This window comes from Hyalella azteca, unplaced genomic scaffold, assembly GCF_000764305.2.
Source record: "Hyalella azteca isolate HAZT.00-mixed unplaced genomic scaffold, Hazt_2.0.2 contig5478, whole genome shotgun sequence".
Classification (NCBI taxonomy): domain Eukaryota; kingdom Metazoa; phylum Arthropoda; class Malacostraca; order Amphipoda; family Hyalellidae; genus Hyalella; species Hyalella azteca.
This window is the reverse complement of record NW_025935667.1, coordinates 33878-56355: the sequence shown is the minus strand read 5'-3', so window position 1 is coordinate 56355 and position 22478 is coordinate 33878. Positions and strand designations below refer to the sequence as shown.

The following is a 22478-nucleotide window of genomic DNA, read 5'->3' as shown; positions in this document are numbered from 1 at the left end:
AAATGGTCTAGTTCCAGTCTAAATACTGTAATCCATATTTGTATTCCAGGTATCGTATACCTAGTAGTAAAAGCTATTTATTAGAAAAGCATTGAACAATTGAAGTCCACGTTCGTCTTTCTAGAGCCTCAAAGACCGTAAGTTAATTAATCTTGGCGAATTTACCTTGTGTCATGTTAATTACCGTGCAGTCAGTCAGCTTGGAAAGTAGACCAGCGACTTAGTACTATTCTAGCAGCAGCCTGCCTCTGTCAGATCCTCAAAAGGTCACCTTGTTATTGCTAATATTGAATATTTAAATTTATTAGAATAACTTGTGGTCGGCTAGATGTTACCCTTCGACCGTTCATTATTGCCCGTTCTATTTTATGTGCCTTATGATGATGCTATAAGTTATGAAATCGGTTAGGGTCATGAGTCAGACCAATGAGATTAATTAGATTAATTAGATTAATCATCGATGAAATTATTATATTGAAACGCGTTCTCTAACAATATCTTCACTTCCATTTCAACCTATCAATACTTCGGAAGTCCAGCGTCATTGATAAATAAATATATTATTTGATTGAATGTCCTATAATCGTTTAAACCCTTTCCAAGCTTGAGACCTGAGGATTATAATAGATGTTAGCCTCCGGCGTAGAAAAGTTATATAGAGTCACAGTAGAGTTTGAATTTCGATTTTCAATCTATAAAAACCAAAATAATTAAAACCAACTTACTTGCATAGAGTTTCGAAGCAAATTGTGGTTTTGAATATCAGTCGTTAAAGATAGGTGTTTCTCCATAGTATACATACGTTAACCAATACTTTTTGGTCAGTGTTTTCCTTACATTTTGCTTTTGTGCTGCACTTGTTTCATGTTGGCATTTATTCCTTTATTAACTGTAAAAAAGTGTATATAACCTGCAAATACACAAATAAATTAATTAGTGACACTCTCACTTGTGATCCACATTAGCGGTGGCCTCATCCATGAGCAGGATGGGGTTGTGCGAGAGGATGGCGCGAGCCAGACACACGAGCTGCCGCTGCCCCACACTCAGGTTGCTGCCGCCCTCCTCTACTGAGTGATCCAGACCATCGGGGCTAGCCTGCACCACCTCCTTCATTTGCACCTACACAAATTCAATCAATTTAATAGAGATATAAAATAACATCTGAGCAAGATTGCTTGGTTTACCTAACGAAATGCTTGGGAGGTAATACCTCTCATGAGTAATACAAAACCGAAAAATGTTATATTTCCATTCTGAAATTGATATGGGCAAAATTCATCATCGATGCAAAATTTATAACATTGAAGTACCGAAGAGATTACAAACTTATATTATAAATTTTATATGGAATCTTTACATGCATTTGCACGAATTTTAAATAGTGATATAGCCCGCTCCAGTGACAACATTATCCGTAAATGCACGCTGGAATTGAACAAAAACGCCATTACGTGAAAATTTGGGGTGTGATCAATGATAAATTCTTCTCTTCAAAACGTTTATTTTACCAGTTACAAAAGTTGCATTCATTCTGGAGAAAAAACCAATGCCTTCGCCAAAGTCACGCAATGTCGTTTGCCTGTTAAATCGCGTCTGAGTATCAAGAAATTCGGTCATATCTCAAGAACATTGTTTATGGAACATTGCAAGATAATGGAGCAGTGCAAGAGCACGCTTCCAACTGCATGATTACCTCATATTTTAGTGGATCTTCAAAAATCTTGTCATAAATTGCACGTAATAACTTGATTAGATGAAATAACCAAAACAAAACACGAGTTGTTGTGCTGGTCTGTTCAGTTTATAAGTTAACTAATCACTCCATCACTCCCACTCACTGCGTCAAGTGCATCCCATAGCTCCTCGTCAGGGTACTCGTAGAAAGGGTCCAGGTTCTTACGAAGAGGGCCATTGAAGAGTACAGGGTCCTATCAGACAGACAACGATCATAATAAATCAATCTGGGAAAAAGCTTCTATAATAATGAATTTTTTATTTGTTAGACATTCTTGTGAAAACTTTTCTAAAACAAAGCCGCATTCTTTCTATTATAAAAAATATAACTCAGCACTCACTGCAGCGAGTGACAGAGAGCGCATTTTCTCGTCGACGAAAACGTGAAGTCACGGACATACAGACAGACAGACGGACGAACGGACATGACGAGCCCAATAAGGCATTTTTTTCATATATGAGAAAATGCGCTAAAAAGGGTAAAGCGATAAGAAAGCCTATCAAATCAGCAAATAATGATTTGTTTTCTAAAAAAAATTTAAACGAAGCCTAATAGAAAATTTAATATTCTTCCATGCATGACATAAACTGTGACGTGTCAATTACTTGAGGGATGATAGAAATGTTCTTGCGAAGAGTGTGCAGCCCGAGTTTGCCGATGTCCACACCGTCGATGATGATCTCTCCCGTGGGTTCCGTTAAGCGGAACAAGCAGGAGATGAGCGACGACTTGCCGGCTCCCGTGCGGCCAACGATACCGATCTGAATTGAACATGTCAGGTAATTCTGGCGTCCGAGTTTCAGAAAGAGAAATTTGATGTAGCAAGTAAATTTAGAACACAAGACTCACTTTTTTGTAGAAAAAACAGACACGTGTGATTATTTTTTCTACGAACTTAAGACAAAAATTACTAAATTTGACTGTTTTCACAGCTTAGACAAAAATTGAGATGGGATGATGTTCACGGGTCATTGAAACGCTTTGAAGTGAAACTAAACAGCTCTCAGAATTCGATTTGTTAATTCATGAATGATCCTGTTATTTACGGTAAAAATCAACAAAATCCATACTGTGCAGTGCTAGTCGATTACAAAATTTTGAGATTGGAGTCACATACATTATGTTTTTAATGACGCTGGATAAATTTTTAAAGAAATTTTGACATGATACAAACTTTGTGTTAATCGTAATAATATTTCTATCATGGTGTATTCAAATGATAAATCGAGAAGACGTACTTTCTCTCCCGAGGCTATATTAAATGAGACGTTCCTCAGCACCAAAGGCAGGTGCTCGTCATAGCGAAGGCTCACGTTCCTGAACTCAATCTCTCCAGAGCTTGGCCAATCTGACTTCAGGTTGTCGTCTGGAATCAAAGTTAAAATTTTATTTGAAGTTTTACAGGTTAATGTGTAAATACTGAATTTCGATCAGCGTTTGGTCAACTATCTTGTCTATAAGTGAAGTATTTTACAGACTAATTAGAAGGAAAAAAAGTGGAACAGAAGTGTAAACAGATCGTTGGGACACGGCAATCGCCAATTTAAAAACCAGAATGTTTATAGTTTGAAACTGAGTTTATATCGGCAGAGCACATGCGATTTTTTCATGAAATAAGCCTTTTCTATGATTTTTATGACTGGTTAAGTAGATACATTCGATTTTACAAGAGTTTTTAATAACCTCGAGTGTTCTATACGTCACACAGGCCGTTGGTTTACTATACACCCAGCTAGGGTTAGGTTTTCAATAGTTGCTCGGAATAGATTAGGCTGTTTGAGAATCGCATTGTTTCGAATTCTGTTTAATAAAATCCCGTCATTCCTAAATCCATCGTCCAGAATTCATTTCATAATTTTTTAAACAACTGGAAGGCAATTAAAGAGACGCCAACATTCTGTACGAAACTCCTTTGGCACTCCCGTTTGGAAATTACGAAAATAATATCTGGACTCCAATCCAATACAATATCTAATCTATAATACCTCGATTCGATTATTATCGTGGATAGTGTATACTCGCTCGATTAACCCAAATAAATATCCAAAACGTGCACTGGCAAACTGTCAAACTTTGAAAATTATGTATAAGATTATAACCCTGTTCCTCATTCCTGAATAAATAAAACTCTACAGGCTTTTTGTTGGACAATCTTTTTTTAATAATAATTTTTATGACGGCTCGAAGAAACAATTTTAACACAATGAGGTTTACCTGCTAATATATGGCTATCAATTATTATTATTGTTATTGGAATTCTACTCGCCAAACATTGGAATGAAACTTGGCTCGGTTCATGAGTTATCTGATATTTCGAGCATCAGACGTGTTGTGTTTCTGCTATCTAACTTAATTTAGTTTAACCTTGAGCTTGCTTCATTACAGATATTTTTGGATAGTAAGGGGTTTTGAGTTCTCGTACTACTCATTATAGAGGGATTTTATGTTGTGTCTTGGATTTCGGTAAGCTATACTCAAGTAATGAACTAGCTCCGAAAAGGTGTATGCTTTATTGCATAACATTCTCCATTTGTGTTCAATGGCTACAACTCCACCGCCCAGTCGTCAGCAGACTTCTTATCTACTGTATGACTAACCTTCATCTGTGACAAGTGGTTGCTCTGGTTGCAGTTCACTGAACTCGAGCACCCTCTCCACAGATGTCATCTGGTTTTCGACCTCGGCCGACTGCCGAACTCCCCACTGAAGAGTGTTGGTGAGCATCAGTGAGCAGTAGATAGCTAACCCCACATCTCCACTCCGTTGATCTGATTGTTGACACAGAAATTATAATGTCACCATCTCATGAAATATTGGAAGTGGATGGCGTAGAAATGTTTCCTGATAAGTAGAACAATAGGGCGGCCCAGTGTTACAGTTCAGAGTACCAGGATTTGCGCAGAGAGGCGCGGGTTCAATCCCATGCAGGTCTGTGCCCCAGTTTCTGGTCTGAACTCCGAATCGGCGAGGAGGCCGGGCGGTTTATGCACATCAGAATTGTAGCAGTGAGTTGCGAGTTCGAGACCGCAAAATGCCGTGAATGTTCTGCGATGTTAAGAATCGGCGACAGGCCTACAGCCTACTAAATCTGAAACAGCTATTAATAATAGCATACAAATTTTGGCAACCATCGCAGTTCTATGTAAAATCCGCTTATATCCTCGAAGTTCCAATGCCACCTTATATACTCATCTAAGCACCACCACACCATCCTGTTCTGAGTGCGCATCTCACGGCCACGCCTACACACAATGCAACTCATAAAAAATGCCTCAATTGCCAACTAGAACACAGGAAATTTATATGGACCATCTGCCATACAGGGGAAAACCATTTTTAACAAACAAAAACAACATCAGACCAAGAAATAAGTATAGCACTACAATTGTAGACAGAAATAGTCAAACATGCAATAAAACAGACCAACATCCCTCAACACACCCTTACTCTCACCAACACAACTCAAATCAAACTATCAGCTTTATTACCAGACACATATATCGCCTGCCTTACAAGACAGTGATTTGTATAAATTTTCTCAAAATCACTGAAAGCAAATCGATGCCACCTTCCCTGACCGTGAATCAATCAGAGATATTTATCTTTTTCTATAACTAACAAAAGAGCAAAGCACACTCAGACAAATCACTGCAACCTGAGAACCGAATTTATTGATGACCACGACATTAGACAGTCCACGCTAAGCCTACTACTAACCGCAGATAGACAATGTAATTCCGAAAACGAGTTCTTTACCATTGCCAGCCAACATCCATTACGGAGACCGCGAAAGCTTGGCTTCATCATAGAAAGCGAAAAATAAGCGACGACTAGTACAAGTAACCACATATTCCGATGTCAGCACATGACGAAACAATATCAGTCAGTCTATCAAGTAGTGGAAAAGACACCAACCCAATTCCAGAAGTCTTTAAAAAAATCTGGTACATTAGAGAAATAAGAAAGAAACGGACGGATATACGGACTGACGCTTTCGGTAAAACTTCGAAACTCCCCCCAAATAATTGACTATTTGAGACGCGAAAAACTAAAATTCAACAAGCCCACAATCTATTTTATCAATAATACACCTGAATACATAAACACAACAAAAACCACAAAAACATCCCAATTCAAACATCTTTGCTTAAAATGATCCGCCACTGTTCACAAAAGCAACAACACAATGTCCGTTACTGATACAACAATAAATTTACAAACTTGGCAGGACCTCGTCAACACTCAAGAAACACAAACCGATCCTCAAAAGTTCTAGTCTTACCTCAAACGTATTTGCTTACTTCCAACACAAAACTAGCCGTACCATCCTTCTAAAACAGCAATACAAAACAGAACTCACCATAATAAAATGAAACCATCTTTCGCTGATATCTAACACATTCATTGGCAACATTCACTATCCATACACGAACAAAATAACGGTCTTTATACTCGCAACACACAGTTGTAGGTCCCAGATACCAGTCAGAAAAGCAATTGCAATCACTAATTTACGGAGAATACTCAAATTTTTATCATTTTCCATCCAACACGAAACACATCATTTACCACATCTTTGTTATATTGTCTCACATATACCCCTCAATACAATACCCTCAATGTACGATATTAACCTCAATATTTTACCCTTCAATACATCTCTTTCAAAACATCAATATCCCAACTACCGAAAATACGAAACAAGGCCCTGAATTTCATCACAAATAAACATTAGTCCTAATTCATACATCACAAAACACTACACAAACAATACGACCTCCCCTCCTATACACACAGACTTTCATCAACAAGCGTGTAAAACATGGTTCATCATCAAAATGCGACCCACTGATTTTCAATCAACTCTCATTCCGTCCAAACGCTGCTGCAGGGCAGCACCTGTCATTTTAGAGCTACAAATGCCCACACTAGTTCCAACCCCTGTACATCTAACCGCTCACCTCACACTTGACAACCACATACAAGGTTGCTACTTTCTATATACCCTGCGTTTGTAATTTTTTACATTTATTGAACAACATAGAGTTTAATACCATAATGCATTAAAAAATAATTTTCTCCTGTTGCGCCATAACATTATTAATTTTATGACTCCTCTGGAACAACATGTTACAATATATAAAAACGGTTGCTCCAACGACAAACATTGAGCAGAGAGACACGCGATGACAACGCAGGCGATGAAGCAGGACGAGAGTCCATCCAGTGCCAGTCCGTACCACTGAGTAACTGCCAGCATGAGGGACCAAGAAGACGTGTGTAAATCCTGCACAACGACAAGGGTCGGGAAGGTGCGCTACGTCCTTGTATGCTCTAAAATATATCAAGGTGGAGTTGTTTTCATTTTTTCAGAAGAAGCAATAAAAAAGCATCACAGAGGGGATAAACAATTGTCAGTTCGAAAAATTCGGAGGAAAGTTGAAGCTTCAAAATAAGTGCGTCATATTCGCATGAAATAATTAATCCATTAATTATCGAGTTTCCGAATAAGAAATTTGAATTAAAACATTTTTAACAGCATGGAAGGATGTTAGAGGCTCAGCTCAATTAAACCTGAATTTTGAAATTCATAATAAGGTAATTTATAATTCTTTTCATAGATTAGTTTGAACTTGATTTTATTCAGCAAACACTCATTCGCTATTGAAAATGTTGATTGATTCTTCTTGAAGTTGGAGGTACGGAGCCTGCATCACCTTTCAAAAGTCAGGTTCGTAATGGTTGTTTTGGAAGTAAACAAGGGAGCTAAAACATTCCTTAAGATGAGAAGTAACTTTTATATCGATAGTATTAATGTGCAACCTGAAATTTATCATCGATGTAAAACTGGACTACCATTCTAATAGGAATCTTTAATTCTGTCCCAATTAATATGTGCTTGAATTTTAAAATCGAACACTCGTAATATTTTTTTTATTGAAAAGTAACTGTGAACCAATTCTCTTTATACTTACTCGTTTAGATAGCGATAAATGAGAAAATGTAGAATATAGGTTTCTACAGCCAACGAGTCCAAACAACGCTACCTGGATGTCATCGAAGTCTTTGACGAAGGAGTCCTGAGCCTGGAATGCCCTGATGGTGGTCAAGCCGTGCAGAGACGTGCTCAGGTGGGAGAACACCGGGCTGCGCGCTGGAGTTAAGTGACCAATGATTAAAAAAATGACAACGCCAAGTATCTTCATCATACCTTCATTTTAAATCATTTCGAAGATCAATTACATCTTAGGTACCAAAATTTGGAGAATTTTTCTTTCTGTGATTGTGCTTGTATTCTCCAACTTCTTGAAATGATGATGGAGTTGGTAATTGAAAAATTTTCGAAGAACTCTTAGTGAAGTCATATTAGATTCTCGATAAATTTGTGTTTCAAGCAGACTAATGATCGAGTCACGTTATTTATATCGAATCATCCGATCGTTTTTTTCATAAATTTACCAAGAACGAATGAATGATTAGTTTGGGATCTAAGTAAGATATGATCAAATACCAGATTCTGCGTAATGTTTGGATCATCTCCACAAGATGGAATGATATATTTTAATCCAAGATGCAAAATATCCTGATGTCGTTTCATTCTATCTACGGAACATTTTTGGCTCAAGTGGAAGACATTTCTAAAGCTGTCTGATTTTCTGATATGCTCAGGATGGCTCGTTTTGAAGAACCTCCGCCATTGTCCGAATTTTGTTGTTGTAAAAGGAATGTGACATGGTGGATTCGACACGAGCTGAGATATAATACGATACAATAATACGATCTATAACCTAGATTAAAATGTGAAAAGGAGATGGTGAGACCTTATATCGGCGAGCCAGCATGATTCATTCACTCAATGACGCAATAATTTGAGCGGTTCCGTGATAACTCATCATTGTTACATTTCATCCTTGACAAATTTCATTACTTTAACAATTCATCATTGAACATTTCACCATTAATTGACATCTTTCATCACTATAGCAATATATCATTGAACACTTAATCACTGATCACTGAATCATTGATCATTACATCATTGAACAGTAGTGAGAAGCTCCACAAAAAGAATTAAATATTCAAACAATGCTCAAGTCTCACTGATTCCTTCCAGTCTCTTGATGTCTCGAGCGGAGTGCAGATAAAGTCGTCGCAAGAAGATAAGAGCGACGCCAAGTGCGACGGTGGGGATGAGAAGGTAAGGGTTGATGAACACGACCATAGCGATGATTCCCGTCATGTTCAATAAGATCTGACGAGCGGAGGACAGATTTGAATGCAGTGGAAGTTATTTGGTTTTTACTGCCCCGGTTTTCATTAATATTTCAGTCATTCACCTTCTTCCTGCTTAGAGATCATTAGAGTTGATCAGAACTCAATGAAACGAGAAATGCATAATAAGTAAGTCGGTTAGCGAGTAAGCACAGACATTTATCAGGGAAGAGTGTGCAAAAATTGAATTAATTAACGAGCAGTTATCGCTAAAGCAACGGTGAAGCGTCACGATCTTCTGGTAAATATCCAAAATCTTGCTTTTCGAGTCCCAAAAATAATTGCAGTATATAAAAAGGGGTTGAAAAATCTCAACGAACTTTCATATGAAAATCATGATTGTAGAGATACCGCCCATTGTCACGTTTTGATGCTTCCTATGTGCGAAGTGAATGTTCTTCTTTGGCACAAATGAAACAAAATTGTAAATTTTTCGTGGTTGTTCGTTTTTCTTGCGGACACGTTTATACAAATATCGTCAAATATCGACCCGTATTGTCCTACGTTTCTCGCATACTAAATTCGCGACAAAACTATTTTGCTACGTCCTCACTCATGAAAGTTACGTAAATTGTATATTCAGACGCAAATACATCATTTTTTTAATTATAATAATTTACTTAATTTAAGCAGAATGGATAAAAGAATTGCTGATTGTGTACACGAATTTTCATGACAATCATGTATATATGCCATCTTATTTTTGATGCTATCCTTGGCATTATAGGTTTGCGGTACACCACCGTCTCTATCCTTCTCTTCAAGTCACCATCAAAGCATGAGGACTTATTGAAATATTTCTCGTTACAGAACGAAATAATTGGAGATGTCATGTAGAACCTGGGAACACAGCTTTCCACCACAGGAGTGAAAAAAATAAAGAATTATAATGAAATGGATTCAAATTTGGTCTGAATTTTAATCCCATTCTAAATTGTGATAGCTACGTGATGCAGGTATCGTTAATAACTCGCATAAAAACTCAGAATTCAAACTAGTGTTTGAGATTCCTGCTATCATTTTACTGGAGCTAAAGCTCGAAAATCTGACATGTGCCCATTTTGTGGACATGAATTGATTGCATAAATTACTGAAATAAATATTGAAATAGATTTTATATACAATTTAATTTCAAATTATGATTGATCAAGTAGAGTTGAGCATAGTTGGAAGCAAATGATATTTTATGACTGCAGAGCGGTCAAGGGTAGATGGTTTCTGCCGTTCCTCGCTATATGAATATCGTACTTTGGAAACAAGATCGATTTTCAACATTTGACTTTAAAACGCAGTTATTTCTTCAACCATGTTCACTACAAAAGCATTATAACGAAACGAAAGACTTACTTCCAGAAAGTCCCATAGGCACATAGGCAGTTGGTCATCAATTTGTCCCATATCTTTGGTGAAACGATTCAGCACCTCACCTGTAGCATCAACACAGTTTTGGGTTTGTTTGAGGTACTTCTCTTCTTATAGTTCTTTTTACCATGAGTTACCAGTTTAACTAATATCTTATAAGTATTTTATAAGCAGAATAGAAACTTCGAATAAAGCACCAACCGAAAATTTTCTAAAAAATTTTCTCCAAAAGAGTAGGTACCTTGTTTTATACTAACAATCTGAAAGAAGTTATCTAAATGTTTTCAAATAGGTTTATGAATTAGAAAATTGAATCCTAACATACTTATTGAAATGAAGTGCTTGGCTTACAGGACATTCTCTCTTAATCAGCTGCATTTACTATATTTAAAAGTGAGTTACCAATTGGGTGAGTGTCGAAGTATCTCATGGGCGCGCGGACGACTGCTTGAAACATTTTGTCGTGCAGGCGTCGTGACGACACACAACACATCATGAAGAATAACACCGTCCGGCCCAGAGATAGAATGAACACGGCACCCACCAGTGCTGCTCATGGTAAGTTGCATATTCAATAAATATTTCACTTTTGCGCAATATTCTGTCATGGGCAATCAGTGCTAGAATTCGTGTCAAACCAGACAGCCAAACAATAATTTACACAACTAAAAGCTAATCTTCGTGCCTGAACTATACTGAAAATATCAAACTACTTGTGGGAAATAAATATTCTCTTGACTATCGAATAAATCTTGAATATCGTGTAAATTGATTAAATACTCTACAGCTGAAGCCTGATTTCAATAGATCTATGTTATTTGATAAAATGCTTATATAAATAGACGTAACTCCAATTGATGGTATTATCAAAGCATTTTGCGCCAAGTTATAGACAAAAATTTGTTAATAACAGTTCGTAGTTTGCGTGAGTGGAGTTAAGCACAACTTTTTAGAGAGTGAAGTGATTGGAACTCGTCGAGTTACTAATAAAAGCGCGAATTGTTGAAGACTTATGTACAGTTTATATACAAACAAATGATGAATATTAGTGCTCTTAGTGCACAAACGACGGAACTTTACTTCTTATACGGCACATGAATTGAATGGACAGGAAAAATGCCAAGTAATAAGAAATTGCTAGCAAATCATCCATGCGACAAGACTTTTCGATTCGAGTCACTGATATGCGGAACAGGCGCCCTGCCGTTGCATCTTTTACCCTCCGAGCATGCACGCGTTCAAGAACAGACTAGATGAAGCTATGCAGGAGCATTCATTTCGCCTATAGAAGTGCCTCCCACCTTACAAATTGGCGAATTTTCAGCAGCTACTTAGCTTTAACGTTAGCTTTGGATAGATCTGGTCAATAGGCCAGTCCTCAGATCTCCAGGAGACTTGTCATGAGCATTTTAAGAATCGAGGTCAACAGGTCAACAGGGCCTATCCTTCAACGCAGATAGTGTGTCTCTTAAGTTATCTTAACTCGCTTAGTAACTTTGGTTAGACAAGCAGATACGGACGTACACAAAGAAACTATAATTCAATAAATAATTCATCATTGAAGCACGACACCTAAGTTTGACTTTTTAGTATCAGGAAATTGATTATCTCCAGCCAAGTGACAAATTTCAGCCTAAGCAGACAATGGGGACACCATTTTAATTAAAAATACCAACCGTAGCATCATTCTCCTCTCATGGAACCCGAAATCTCATTAATCTAACGATGAACGAACATCATTTATTTTTGACGATGATAATCATGCACAATGGTTTACCTTCAACCTAAAGCATTAAATGTACGAATATGAAGCCTATTTCAGGACAGAGCGTCAAAGAAATAAAAAATTCACTACCTTACCTCCATAGACTTGCAGAAAAATTAATGGTGGTAATGTGAAACCAATTTCGCGAATGCCGTTGCCTGCACAGCGAGTTGTTTCCCCTTCAAGCGCATTAGTCCTGAAACATTGAATAACTAATTAATTTGCAATTTTACCAATGAAAATTTGGTTAGCAAATTTTGAAAAGAATCAATTACTCATTTATTAGTGATCAGAAACTCTAGAGTTTTATGACCGTCAGTCAAAAATGTCAACTCACTAGCTTCATTTCAGCTTTTTTGGTTCTACTCGTAATTTTGTTGAATCATCGTTCCTTAATATTCAGTATACTCCTTATAGTGAAGTTTGGGTGTTACTGCAGAGCATCTGCACCACCAACAAGTTCAAGCCTCATCTACGCTCCTGGGACCGGAAAACAGTACACGTAAACAGAAACACGTAAACAGAAAACAGAAACACGTAAGTACTTACGCAGTGCGTAAGTACTGCTAAATAGACGTAACTCCAATTGGTGGTATTATCAGAGCATTCTGCGCCAAGTTATGGCCAAGAATTTGTTCATATCAGTTCGTAGTTTGCGTAAGTGGAGTTGCGCACAACTTTTTAGAGGGTGAAGTGATTGGAACTCGTCAAGTTACTAATAAAAGCGCGAATTGTTAAAGTCTTATGTTTATATATAAACAAATGATAAATATTAGTGCTATTAGTGTACAAATTGTAATCGTTTTCATGCCAGGGACTTATTGGTTTCCATTCGCGTTGGAAATTACAAGTAATGTAATTCTCTAAATCCCTGAGTTAAATCCTTAATCATTCACTGAAATCATATCAATATTCATTTTCGAAGCCAAATTACATAGAGCTTAATTGTCCAGCCAAAAATTTTTTCAGCTTCAATGATTTATTTCAGTCTTTCATTTCACTGTCATCAATTAATACAAGTGCGTAAGACTGTAGATTTTCCACTAAGATAAATCCTTACCAAGAAAACTACTAATTTTTTGTTCCTGACGAATAGCATTAGTCATGCATTTATGCACTTTTTCCCCGATCTTATGATAAAAATTATTCTTATGCGATGGAGCAAGACTATGTTTACCAAGACGCAATCACAATTGTTGATTTTTTATGTAAACATTTGAAAGCCAGTCAACTTAATGAGCACTAGATATATTGATTCATGTTACGTGTCTCTAATCTTCGGCCATAGAATCCAGAATTACTAAATTACGGTTTATTCATGCTAGGCTGCTCTTCATATGTTTGATTAATAAATTCTCCAGTAATAATTTCATCTACTCCAAACTTACGAACCGCATAACCTTGACAATTAAATCATACTTATTATTATTTAAGTGTTTAGCTTTCCAGAAACAGAATTTACGGGCAAAACTTTGGAGTATAAACGTCTAGGATCCATGATGTAACAAATAAAAATTTTGAACACACACCACATACAACACAGTACCCAATCTGCTTGTCGGCATGGGATTCCAAATGTAAACAAAGAATGAAAGCTAGCCTCTGATTGGCTGTTTAGCCACATGGCTGATTAAACCATTTTAATAAGTCTTGTGTATGTAAATTTTGATAATGCGAAATCGGACTACTTAGCCACTTCGTAAGTTTTTGAGCGCAAATATAAAAAGTTACGTATACTTAGCGATGCTTTGATAATCCAGCCCTAGTTCAGTTGTAAATTTAATTATCATCTTTGATGTTAAAGGTCCTGCCAAGTATATTAAAGCAGTGACATGAGTTTTTGCCTTTGTCTTAACATATTAAATCAACTAATGGCCTTAAACTTCATTCCAGCGCCATTATCAGCCCAATGGGACTAAAATAAATATAATGCTGACCTATGGGGCAGAAATGGATTAAATACTCTACAGCTGAAGCCTGTTTTCAATAGATCTATATTATTTGATAAAATGCTTATATAAATATGTAAAAAAACATGTTTATAAATGAAAATATAGCCGAGAATACAGCATCCACAGCATCCGTGACCAAAAAATTAAATCCTGATGTAATGATCTAAAGGCTTTCATGTCCCTAGTTCACAACGAATTCAAGTGATTAATAATTTTCGTTTGAAAGACGCCTGCTTTCTCCAATTAAATACTGGGGTTGACTAAAAGCATTATGAGTATTTTCAACTGATTCAGAGTGCCCCGCTCATGTCAATCCGCCGCAAAATATCCTCCGAATCACAAGGACGCCTTTTGGTCACGTCAAATATCGTCGTAAATTTCTTCACAAAGTATATTGCCGTGGTTGATGAACTTATAACTCACCACATTTTGCGGCCTACAAGCGTCTTTGAATGAGAAGCTAGAGCTTTTGAATTTATTCGAATAATGATTTGTATGGTTTATTTGTCAACAAAGTGTCAGCGAACAATATAGTGTCGCGAATAGTTGAACGATTTCTGTGACTCGAATGTGCAAAAAAGTTTAAAAACGTGTAAAAAAGTTAAACTTATGACACTTTTGACTTACTACATTTGAATTTCTAGAAAGTTCTATTAGCGGGCTAGAAAATCAGTAAATTAATAGTATATGCAACAGTTGAATGCAAATCGGCCAGAAATATATTTGGTCCAACATTTTCGAAATATATATAGCTCACCATAACGCGAGCCAAAAATCTGATCCCGAGTAAGCAACTTGAGTGATGAGGTTCGACAGAATGAGAAGAATGAGCCACGCCATGGATCCGCCGTTGAGGAAGTATTGTAGATACACGGCTGAAGAGACAGAGCCCACCGAACGCTTTTCCTCTCGTGGAACGATGGGTATGTCTTCTGCAGATTTCTCCTGAGTCAAAGCAATGCGCGTCAGTTTTGCTAACTTTTGCTTTTGCATACCAATCTATGCATGTGGAACATTATAGCTTTGTGGCTACTTATAGTGCGGTTCTGGTGTCCATTGTTCTGTGTTCGCCTATATAATGTTGTACTAAAATCATGCATTTGTGTTATTGCTCATATTCTCTTCATCCTCATGCTCCCTCCTCACACCGCGAACCCGACGGGTTTGTCCTAGAGGGCTTCGTAGTAGAAGACGCTACCGCAATTGATAAACCCTAGGAAAGTGACTGAAGCATTTATCTAAAATTCTAAATGAACACCATCAGACTCCGACGTCCCCAACATATAGGGTGGATAGGGAGGTTAGGTTAGGTTAGGTTCGGTTACGATACACTTACCTGTTCTTATATGCGCAAAATGCACTTCATGCGATAAGGAAATGTTGATGAAATGTGTCAATGATGAAATGTGTCAATGATGAAATGTGTCAATGATGAAATATGTCAATGATGAAATGTGTCAATGATGAAATGTGTCAATGATGAAATATGTCTACGATGAAATGTGTCAACGATGAAATGTGTCAGTGACGAAATGTATCAACGATGAAATGTGTCAATGATGAAGTGTGTCAACGATGAAATGTGTCTACGATGAAATGTGTCAACGATGAAATGTGTCAGTGACGAAATGTATCAACGATGAAATGTGTCAATGATGAAGTGTGTCAATGATGAAATATGTCTATGATGAAATGTGTCAATGATGAAATGCGTCAATGATTAAATGTGTCAATGATGAAATGTGTCAACGATGAAATGTGTCAACGATGAAATGTGTCAGTGATGAAATGCATCAGTGATGAAACGCGTCAGTGATTGAATACGTCAATGATGTAACGCTCAATGATGAATTGCTATTGTGATGAAATGTCTCTTGTATGTCGGGGAGTGTTCTTTTCTATTTCTTTTTCTGGTCGCTCCGTGCTTTCGAAGAGTGAAACATTCGGAAGAAATAAAAATATCAACTCAATGGAAACATATTGTGCTTATTTGGAGCTGTTATATCGATTGGACGTTCGTCAATAATGTTTAATAACAATAAGTTTCACCTAATTAGAAATTTCATTACCCGTAAATTTTCCGAAGACCGACGAAACATCCGATAATTTTTTTCGTCCGAAACACCAGAGAGGACAGCGCTGCCATACTGAGGGACAGTCGGAGCTTCTTCAAGGAAAACAGAGGGATACTATTTATCTCAGGAACTTTGGATATTTTTCAATAAAAAAGAAACAAAACATTCATGAATAATACCATTTATAGTAGTCTAAGAGTCTAAAATTTTCACCCATCCAGCAGATTACTCTTATATTGAAGAAAAGAATAATTGCGTTGACGAAGGCTTCACGACGGATGAATACTAGAGCAATCTGGTCTACATAAAAATAGTCCATTTCCTAAATAGATTTTGTATGATTCCTCAATTCTTCAGTAAATATATTGCAATGTATTTCCTTCATTAAAAATAGCTTTCTATCAAACTTTACCCAAACCTTGTTAATTTCACGTCTATTCAAATTATATCACTGTATTCCAAAATTCCGCAAGGTTTAGGAAGACAAGATTGCTAGGCTCAATAACTGGAATCGAAATATAAAATGATGGATTGTTGAGCCTTTAACCAAGTAGACTGAGGCTCATTAAGACAGTGCATTCTTCTAAATAACAATTGTTAGACGTACATATATCTAGGAGATAAGTGGGGGTATTATCTTAACTACATTCCCCACGAATGCCATTTTACTTCCATTCATCCGTCTTTTAAAGCATATATAACAAAAAATTTAAAATTAAAAGAAAATCGTCCATGTTGAGATTTCAACATTATTGGCATTTAAATCATTTGCGATATGTAAGGGGAGATGTGAAAGTTGTGCACTAAAATGTCGTTAATTGCGCATGCAAACCTCGTTTGAGAATGTTGAAGGTAGGTCGAAGTGAAGATGCTCGAGACGATGTCGCTTGAGCTCCAACGCCAAGCAGCATTTCGAGGTCGATGTTGCTTCTCTGTAATTCGTTGTACGGGCCAACAAACGCACATTTTCCCTGTGTTTATATGAAATAAAATTTAATGTGTAAAAAAGTTACTCTTTAACAATTCAAAGTAAAATTGCCACAAATGTACAGTAATTCATCGCTAAACCGCGTTTATATAGCCCACCGCGGCTTCACTTCATCGAGGCCTTCCAAGAAATGTTGATCGATAATGAAAATTGAAGCTCATTTGTCTCATGAGAAGGCCAATGCCAAAAAACGACTTTTCAGCGGAAGTACTCTAAAGTTGAAATGGAGACTAAGTCGAACTTTTGGATACGAGAGCGACGCCTTCGCTACCGTGTCAGATAAAGCTGGAAAGAATTGTATTCAAACTTTGACTCTGGATGAAAATAAAATCCAGACCCTTGATTGTTCAACAATTCAGCAAAGTAATTATTCTTCATCGTGGCATAATGAACATACAAAAAGACTGACCGCTTCTAACTTCGGGGCGGTGTGCAAATTGAGAAAAACCACTAATAAGGATTTGGTGGCCTACAGAATAATGAATGGCTTGACTTGTTCGCTGCCTGCCTTAGCGTGGGGTCGAGAGAGGGAAACTTCAGAGATGAAGGCTTGCAAAATAAAATGGGTATCACAGTGAATAGATGCGATTTTTTCGCAGACAAAGGTTTTCCATATTTAGGTGCATCCCCAGACGGTCTCGTGGATCATGACCATGTTATTGAAATCAAGTGTTCAAGCTCTGTACGTTATTTCAAGACAAATAATATGCTACCCTTGCTAAAAAATGTAATCATTTGAAAGTCGTTGACGATCAAATACTACTGAACAGAAGGCATTCCTAATTCTTGCAAGAAGTCAGATGAAAGTAAATGTTACGACGAAGTAACATTTACTTCGTCCAGGTCACGAAGTGAATGTTACTTCGTGACCTGGATACCATTTTGTATACAGATATGCAAAAATCAACATAAAACAGTATTTTTTTATCGTGTCTTATGTTGATTTTGAATCGATATTTTGGCTCAAGCGGATGAAAGTGCAGCTTAAAAATGTCTAGTTAAACAACATGTTACCTTGCATCGTCAAAGATGTGCAAATGTTGAATATTTGTTAGACTGGTCATTGTGTATTCAGTCGAGCAACCCCCGATGATATGGAATAAGAGCCTCACAATATTTCAGCCCCATACCCACCCTCTCCAAAGAACCCTACTGCGGTTCTACAACTTTCCCTTCTGTCTCCACCCCGCTGCTGCCGTACTCCTTACCCCCCTCCCCCCACAGGCCTTCTTATCGGGCAGTGCTGACAGGCTGCAAACATTGAGGCACTTCATGCCAGCATCGCTGTCGTTATGAGTAAACTTTTGGTATCTGTACAGTCTGAATTACTGTTTCTGTAGTTTGATAGATCTTATTTAAAAGTTAAAGTTAAAATTTCGTCGCTTTCTTTAACCTGCCTTTGACGAGTCTATACTATAGTTGAAGCGTGTGTACCTAAAATTAAGCTTGGTGGAGCCAAAAAAAAAACTCAGTGGATGAACAGTACAGTTCTAGCTAAGCTGAAAACAAAGAAGGAAGCCTACCAGCGTTATTTACAGACTCGTAGCGATGCTGACTATAACCTATATGCAAGAGCTCGAAATCAAGCTAAAGAAAGCTGTCGCACCGCAATAAATACCCTCGAAAAAAATATTGCTAGAAATGCAAAAAAGAACCCGAGAGCCTTCTTTTTGTACGCTAGCTCGAAGTGCAAGATAAAGGACGGTATTTCTGATTTGAATGTAGATCAACGAAAGATATCCTCTGATGAGGGCAAGGCTAACGTTCTTAATCAGTTTTTCAGTAGCGTATTCACTGAAGAGGACTTGAACAGTATTCCAGCTATTGAGGAGCGCCCAGTCGCCTCTAAATCAACAAGTTTTGAAATACAAAAAGAAGAGGTTCTCAAGCGCCTTATCGCTGTAAATCCAAACAAGTCATGTGGACCAGACGGCTTCCACCCGAGATTACTCAAAGAGTTAGCAACTGTCCTAGCCGGCCCTCTGACGTCATTTTTTCGAAAATCTTTTAACGAAGGGATCTTGCCGACTGACTGGAGAGAAGCTCAAGTGACACCATTATTCAAAAAAGGGGAAAAAAGCTGCCTGGGCAACTATCGCCCTGTCAGTTTGACAAGTGTCGTTTGCAAGGTAATGGAATCTGTTGTGAGGGATCGATTGATAGATCATTTGACTGCTAATAATCTCCTATCAGACTGTCAACATGGCTTTATTGCCGGGAGATCCTGCACCACTAACCTCTTGTCTACTCTGAGCGAATGGACCCGCCTGCTGGACGAAAGGGAGCCAGTAGGTGTAGTGTACCTCGATTTTGCCAAGGCATTTGATCGTGTCCCACATGAGCGGCTATTGCGGAAATTGTAGTTTTTGGGAATTGACAGCAATGTACTCAAACGGATCAGAGATTTTCTAGTAGGGAGACGACAACGTGGCTATATTAATGGGTCCTTATCAGACTGGGCTCCAGTGCGCAGCGGCGTGCCACAAGGGAGCGTTCTCGGGCCTGTTTTATTCGTTACGTTTATGAACGATCTGCCAGAAGCTGTGTCTAGCGTGTGCTCGATGCATGCTGACGACACAAAAATTTTTAATACAGTGAAGAATACGTCGCAAAAAGTACAGTTACAAGGGGATCTTGAGAGGTTGGTTGACTGGGCTGATAAGTGGCAGCTGCGTTTTAACGCTGACAAATTTAAAGTAATTCACCTTGGCAAGAATAATGAACAGCAAGATTACAGTATGAGAAGACACGGTTGCAACGACAGATTGATGATGTCAAAGTCGACAATGGAAAAAGATTTAGGAGTTAATATCGACAATGAGTTGAAATTTTCTAAGCATATTGAAGGTCAAGTTATTAAAGCCAATAAACGACTTGGACTGATCAGACGCTCTTTCGAGTTCCTGGACGCAGAAGCGATGAAGCAGTTGTTTGTTGCTGTCGTGCGCCCGAACCTAGAGTTTGGAAACGTCGTGTGGTCACCGAAACTTGAAAAGGACAAAAATTGAGAGTGTTCAAAGACGTGCAACAAGGATAATTCAGGGCCTGAAAGGCAAGTCCTATGAGGAAAGATTGAAGATTATGAAGCTTCCAAGCCTCAGTTATCGACGTCGGCGTGGGGAACTCATTGAAGCATACAAGTATACTCATGGCTCATACAAGGTCCCAGAAGGAGTACTCGAATTTGAAACAAGATCCAACACCAGGGGCTACGGCTATAAACTAAAAAACTGCGTTGTCACACATCCATGCGACCACATTTCTTCTCGCTTCGAGTATATGTTCAGTCTTAAAATGCCTAGCAAATTACGGACCAGGCAATAAGTTCAGCAACTATCTCAATCAATCGTCAGTTATGGAAAGATCGGGTTCCAAAGGCCGGATCCATTGTAAATCAAGTCACGAAAAATTCAAGAATCGGTAACAGGCCATGGGCCTATTTCTTCAGTGCCGACACTTCTATTCTATTCTATATGGACGTGATCAAGAAAAAAAGTAATAGGCTAGTGGCAATGTCTTTCGGTCAGCATTTGTACTCAAGAAAAGAAATACCATCGAAATGATTTATGTACTTAATGTGACGCATTTATATAATGGAGATGAGAATATAACTGTTTGAAGATAGTCTATTTGGCTTGAGGTCCAAGCTCATGTTACAGTGAGAGACACCGGCACATCGGACACGAGGGGGAGAGAGGAGGGGTGTCAGATATGGGGGTGTGAGGCTTAGCTGACCCGCACCTGTTGTTCCACGGCGTCTCTGCGCAAATTGTGTTATTTTACTGTACTTAGGTAATTTTATTAGTAGGAAACAAATTATTCCCTTTTATCTTGTTCATTGCGGCATTGTCAGTCCCTCTCACCTCTTGCAGCACAAGGATGTTGTCGGCTGCACTCATGTACTGCAAGTGGTGGGTGACGAGGATGACGGCCTGACGACGCAGATACCCGCGGATGCAGAGGTCGAACAGCTGCTTCCCAACAGCTGCGTCGACCGCGTTTAATGGGTCGTCAAGCAATACCACATTGCCGTCCAGATACACTGCCCTGTGCCAGGGAGGAAGAAATTCACTGGTCGATCAAGGTCAGATGTACAATTTCGTATGATGCGACTGTCTTGAAGCTTATCTTGGGCAATCCAAGACATGGTTTGATCCTTCAGAAGTTCAGACTATTTGCTTGATTACGGGGGTAAGAAAATTTATGCACCTTTGCCGGTGAAGGATAAACGAATAATTTTAAGTTCAAAAACTTAACGTATAAGAACACCGAAGAAATTACTAGCGAAGAGAAGGGGGACAATGGAAGACGCATTTAGAAGTGAATGATAATGTTGATGTCATTGGGAGGCTTCGGAGAAGTTAGTTACAAAATCTTCGCAGTGGCGTCCAAAACTTGGCGTTGTCCAAAGGTCCAAGAGAATATCTAAAAGGGCAATCTGCTACGCACAAGCATAATGTTAAAGTTGCAAAACACATAAAGCAAAACTCTTCATTCAACTAACTTTTCCACCGGGCACCTTTATAATGTATGTAGAACCAGCTATTCAAAAGTTTTAAATTAGGAGTACTAGGTACCTACTTCTGCCCCTTTATACTTAAACTCCAACCCACACGACCTTACACGGTCATGCTGCACCCGGACGCCAGTTGTAGTAATCGCGTCTGGCATTTTCTGCCCCAAAAACTGGTCATAAAAATAATCAAATACACTACGACATTTGATCGACAAATGTCAGCAGTCGCGACCAGGTGCAGCTGTCCCGACGGCGACCACGGACTGACGTTACTCGCCGAGAGTAACTCACAGTAAAGACTAGACTCACCACCGGCATAAATAAAAAAATGAATCCCTAAACCTACCTCCTGAGTCCCGAGCGACTCACCTACAAACTTCACTTCCATCATCATCATCATTATCACACAATCCTCTTAGAAAAATGAAAAATACATAAAAAATGAAAAATTAATTGAAATACTTTGAAATACAGAAAGCGAATAACATGTGCATAGGGAGAGTAAATATTATTTTAATTTTGTTTAAGAGGACTCGAATATGTAAATACCGTAAATAGTGAACAACGATACTAAAATAAATTTATATTATGAATAACACAGACCGCGCAAGATTGATGCGTGCCTTCTGGCCACCACTGAGTGTTGTGCCGCGGTCACCCAACAAAGTCAGGTCACCCTGAGGCAACTGTTGGAGATCTGCCTCCAGACCACAAACTGAAAAATACAGTTTACGTAACCTGACAACTGTAATGATTTCCTTCAATTAATATATAATAATCAATTGCAGTGGATACCAATGCAAGAAACAT

The 22478-nt window shown here is 38.2% G+C and overlaps 1 protein-coding gene across 1 annotated transcript; it reads right to left on the bottom strand.

The window, feature by feature from the left end:
• Positions 1 to 979: 979 nt before the first annotated feature.
• On the bottom strand, positions 980 to 22478 carry LOC108669997 (ATP-binding cassette sub-family C member 4; the record flags this gene model as incomplete). Its single annotated transcript, XM_047880493.1, is given in 17 exon segments — positions 980 to 1122; positions 1842 to 1931; positions 2344 to 2499; positions 2977 to 3104; positions 4336 to 4506; positions 6905 to 7025; positions 7786 to 7892; positions 8840 to 8990; positions 10358 to 10437; positions 10775 to 10921; positions 12233 to 12333; positions 14847 to 15034; positions 16159 to 16256; positions 16997 to 17135; positions 21016 to 21199; positions 22272 to 22354; positions 22464 to 22478. Coding segments are annotated over 17 exon segments (2102 nt in total), but the record flags the coding sequence as incomplete, so codon positions are not given.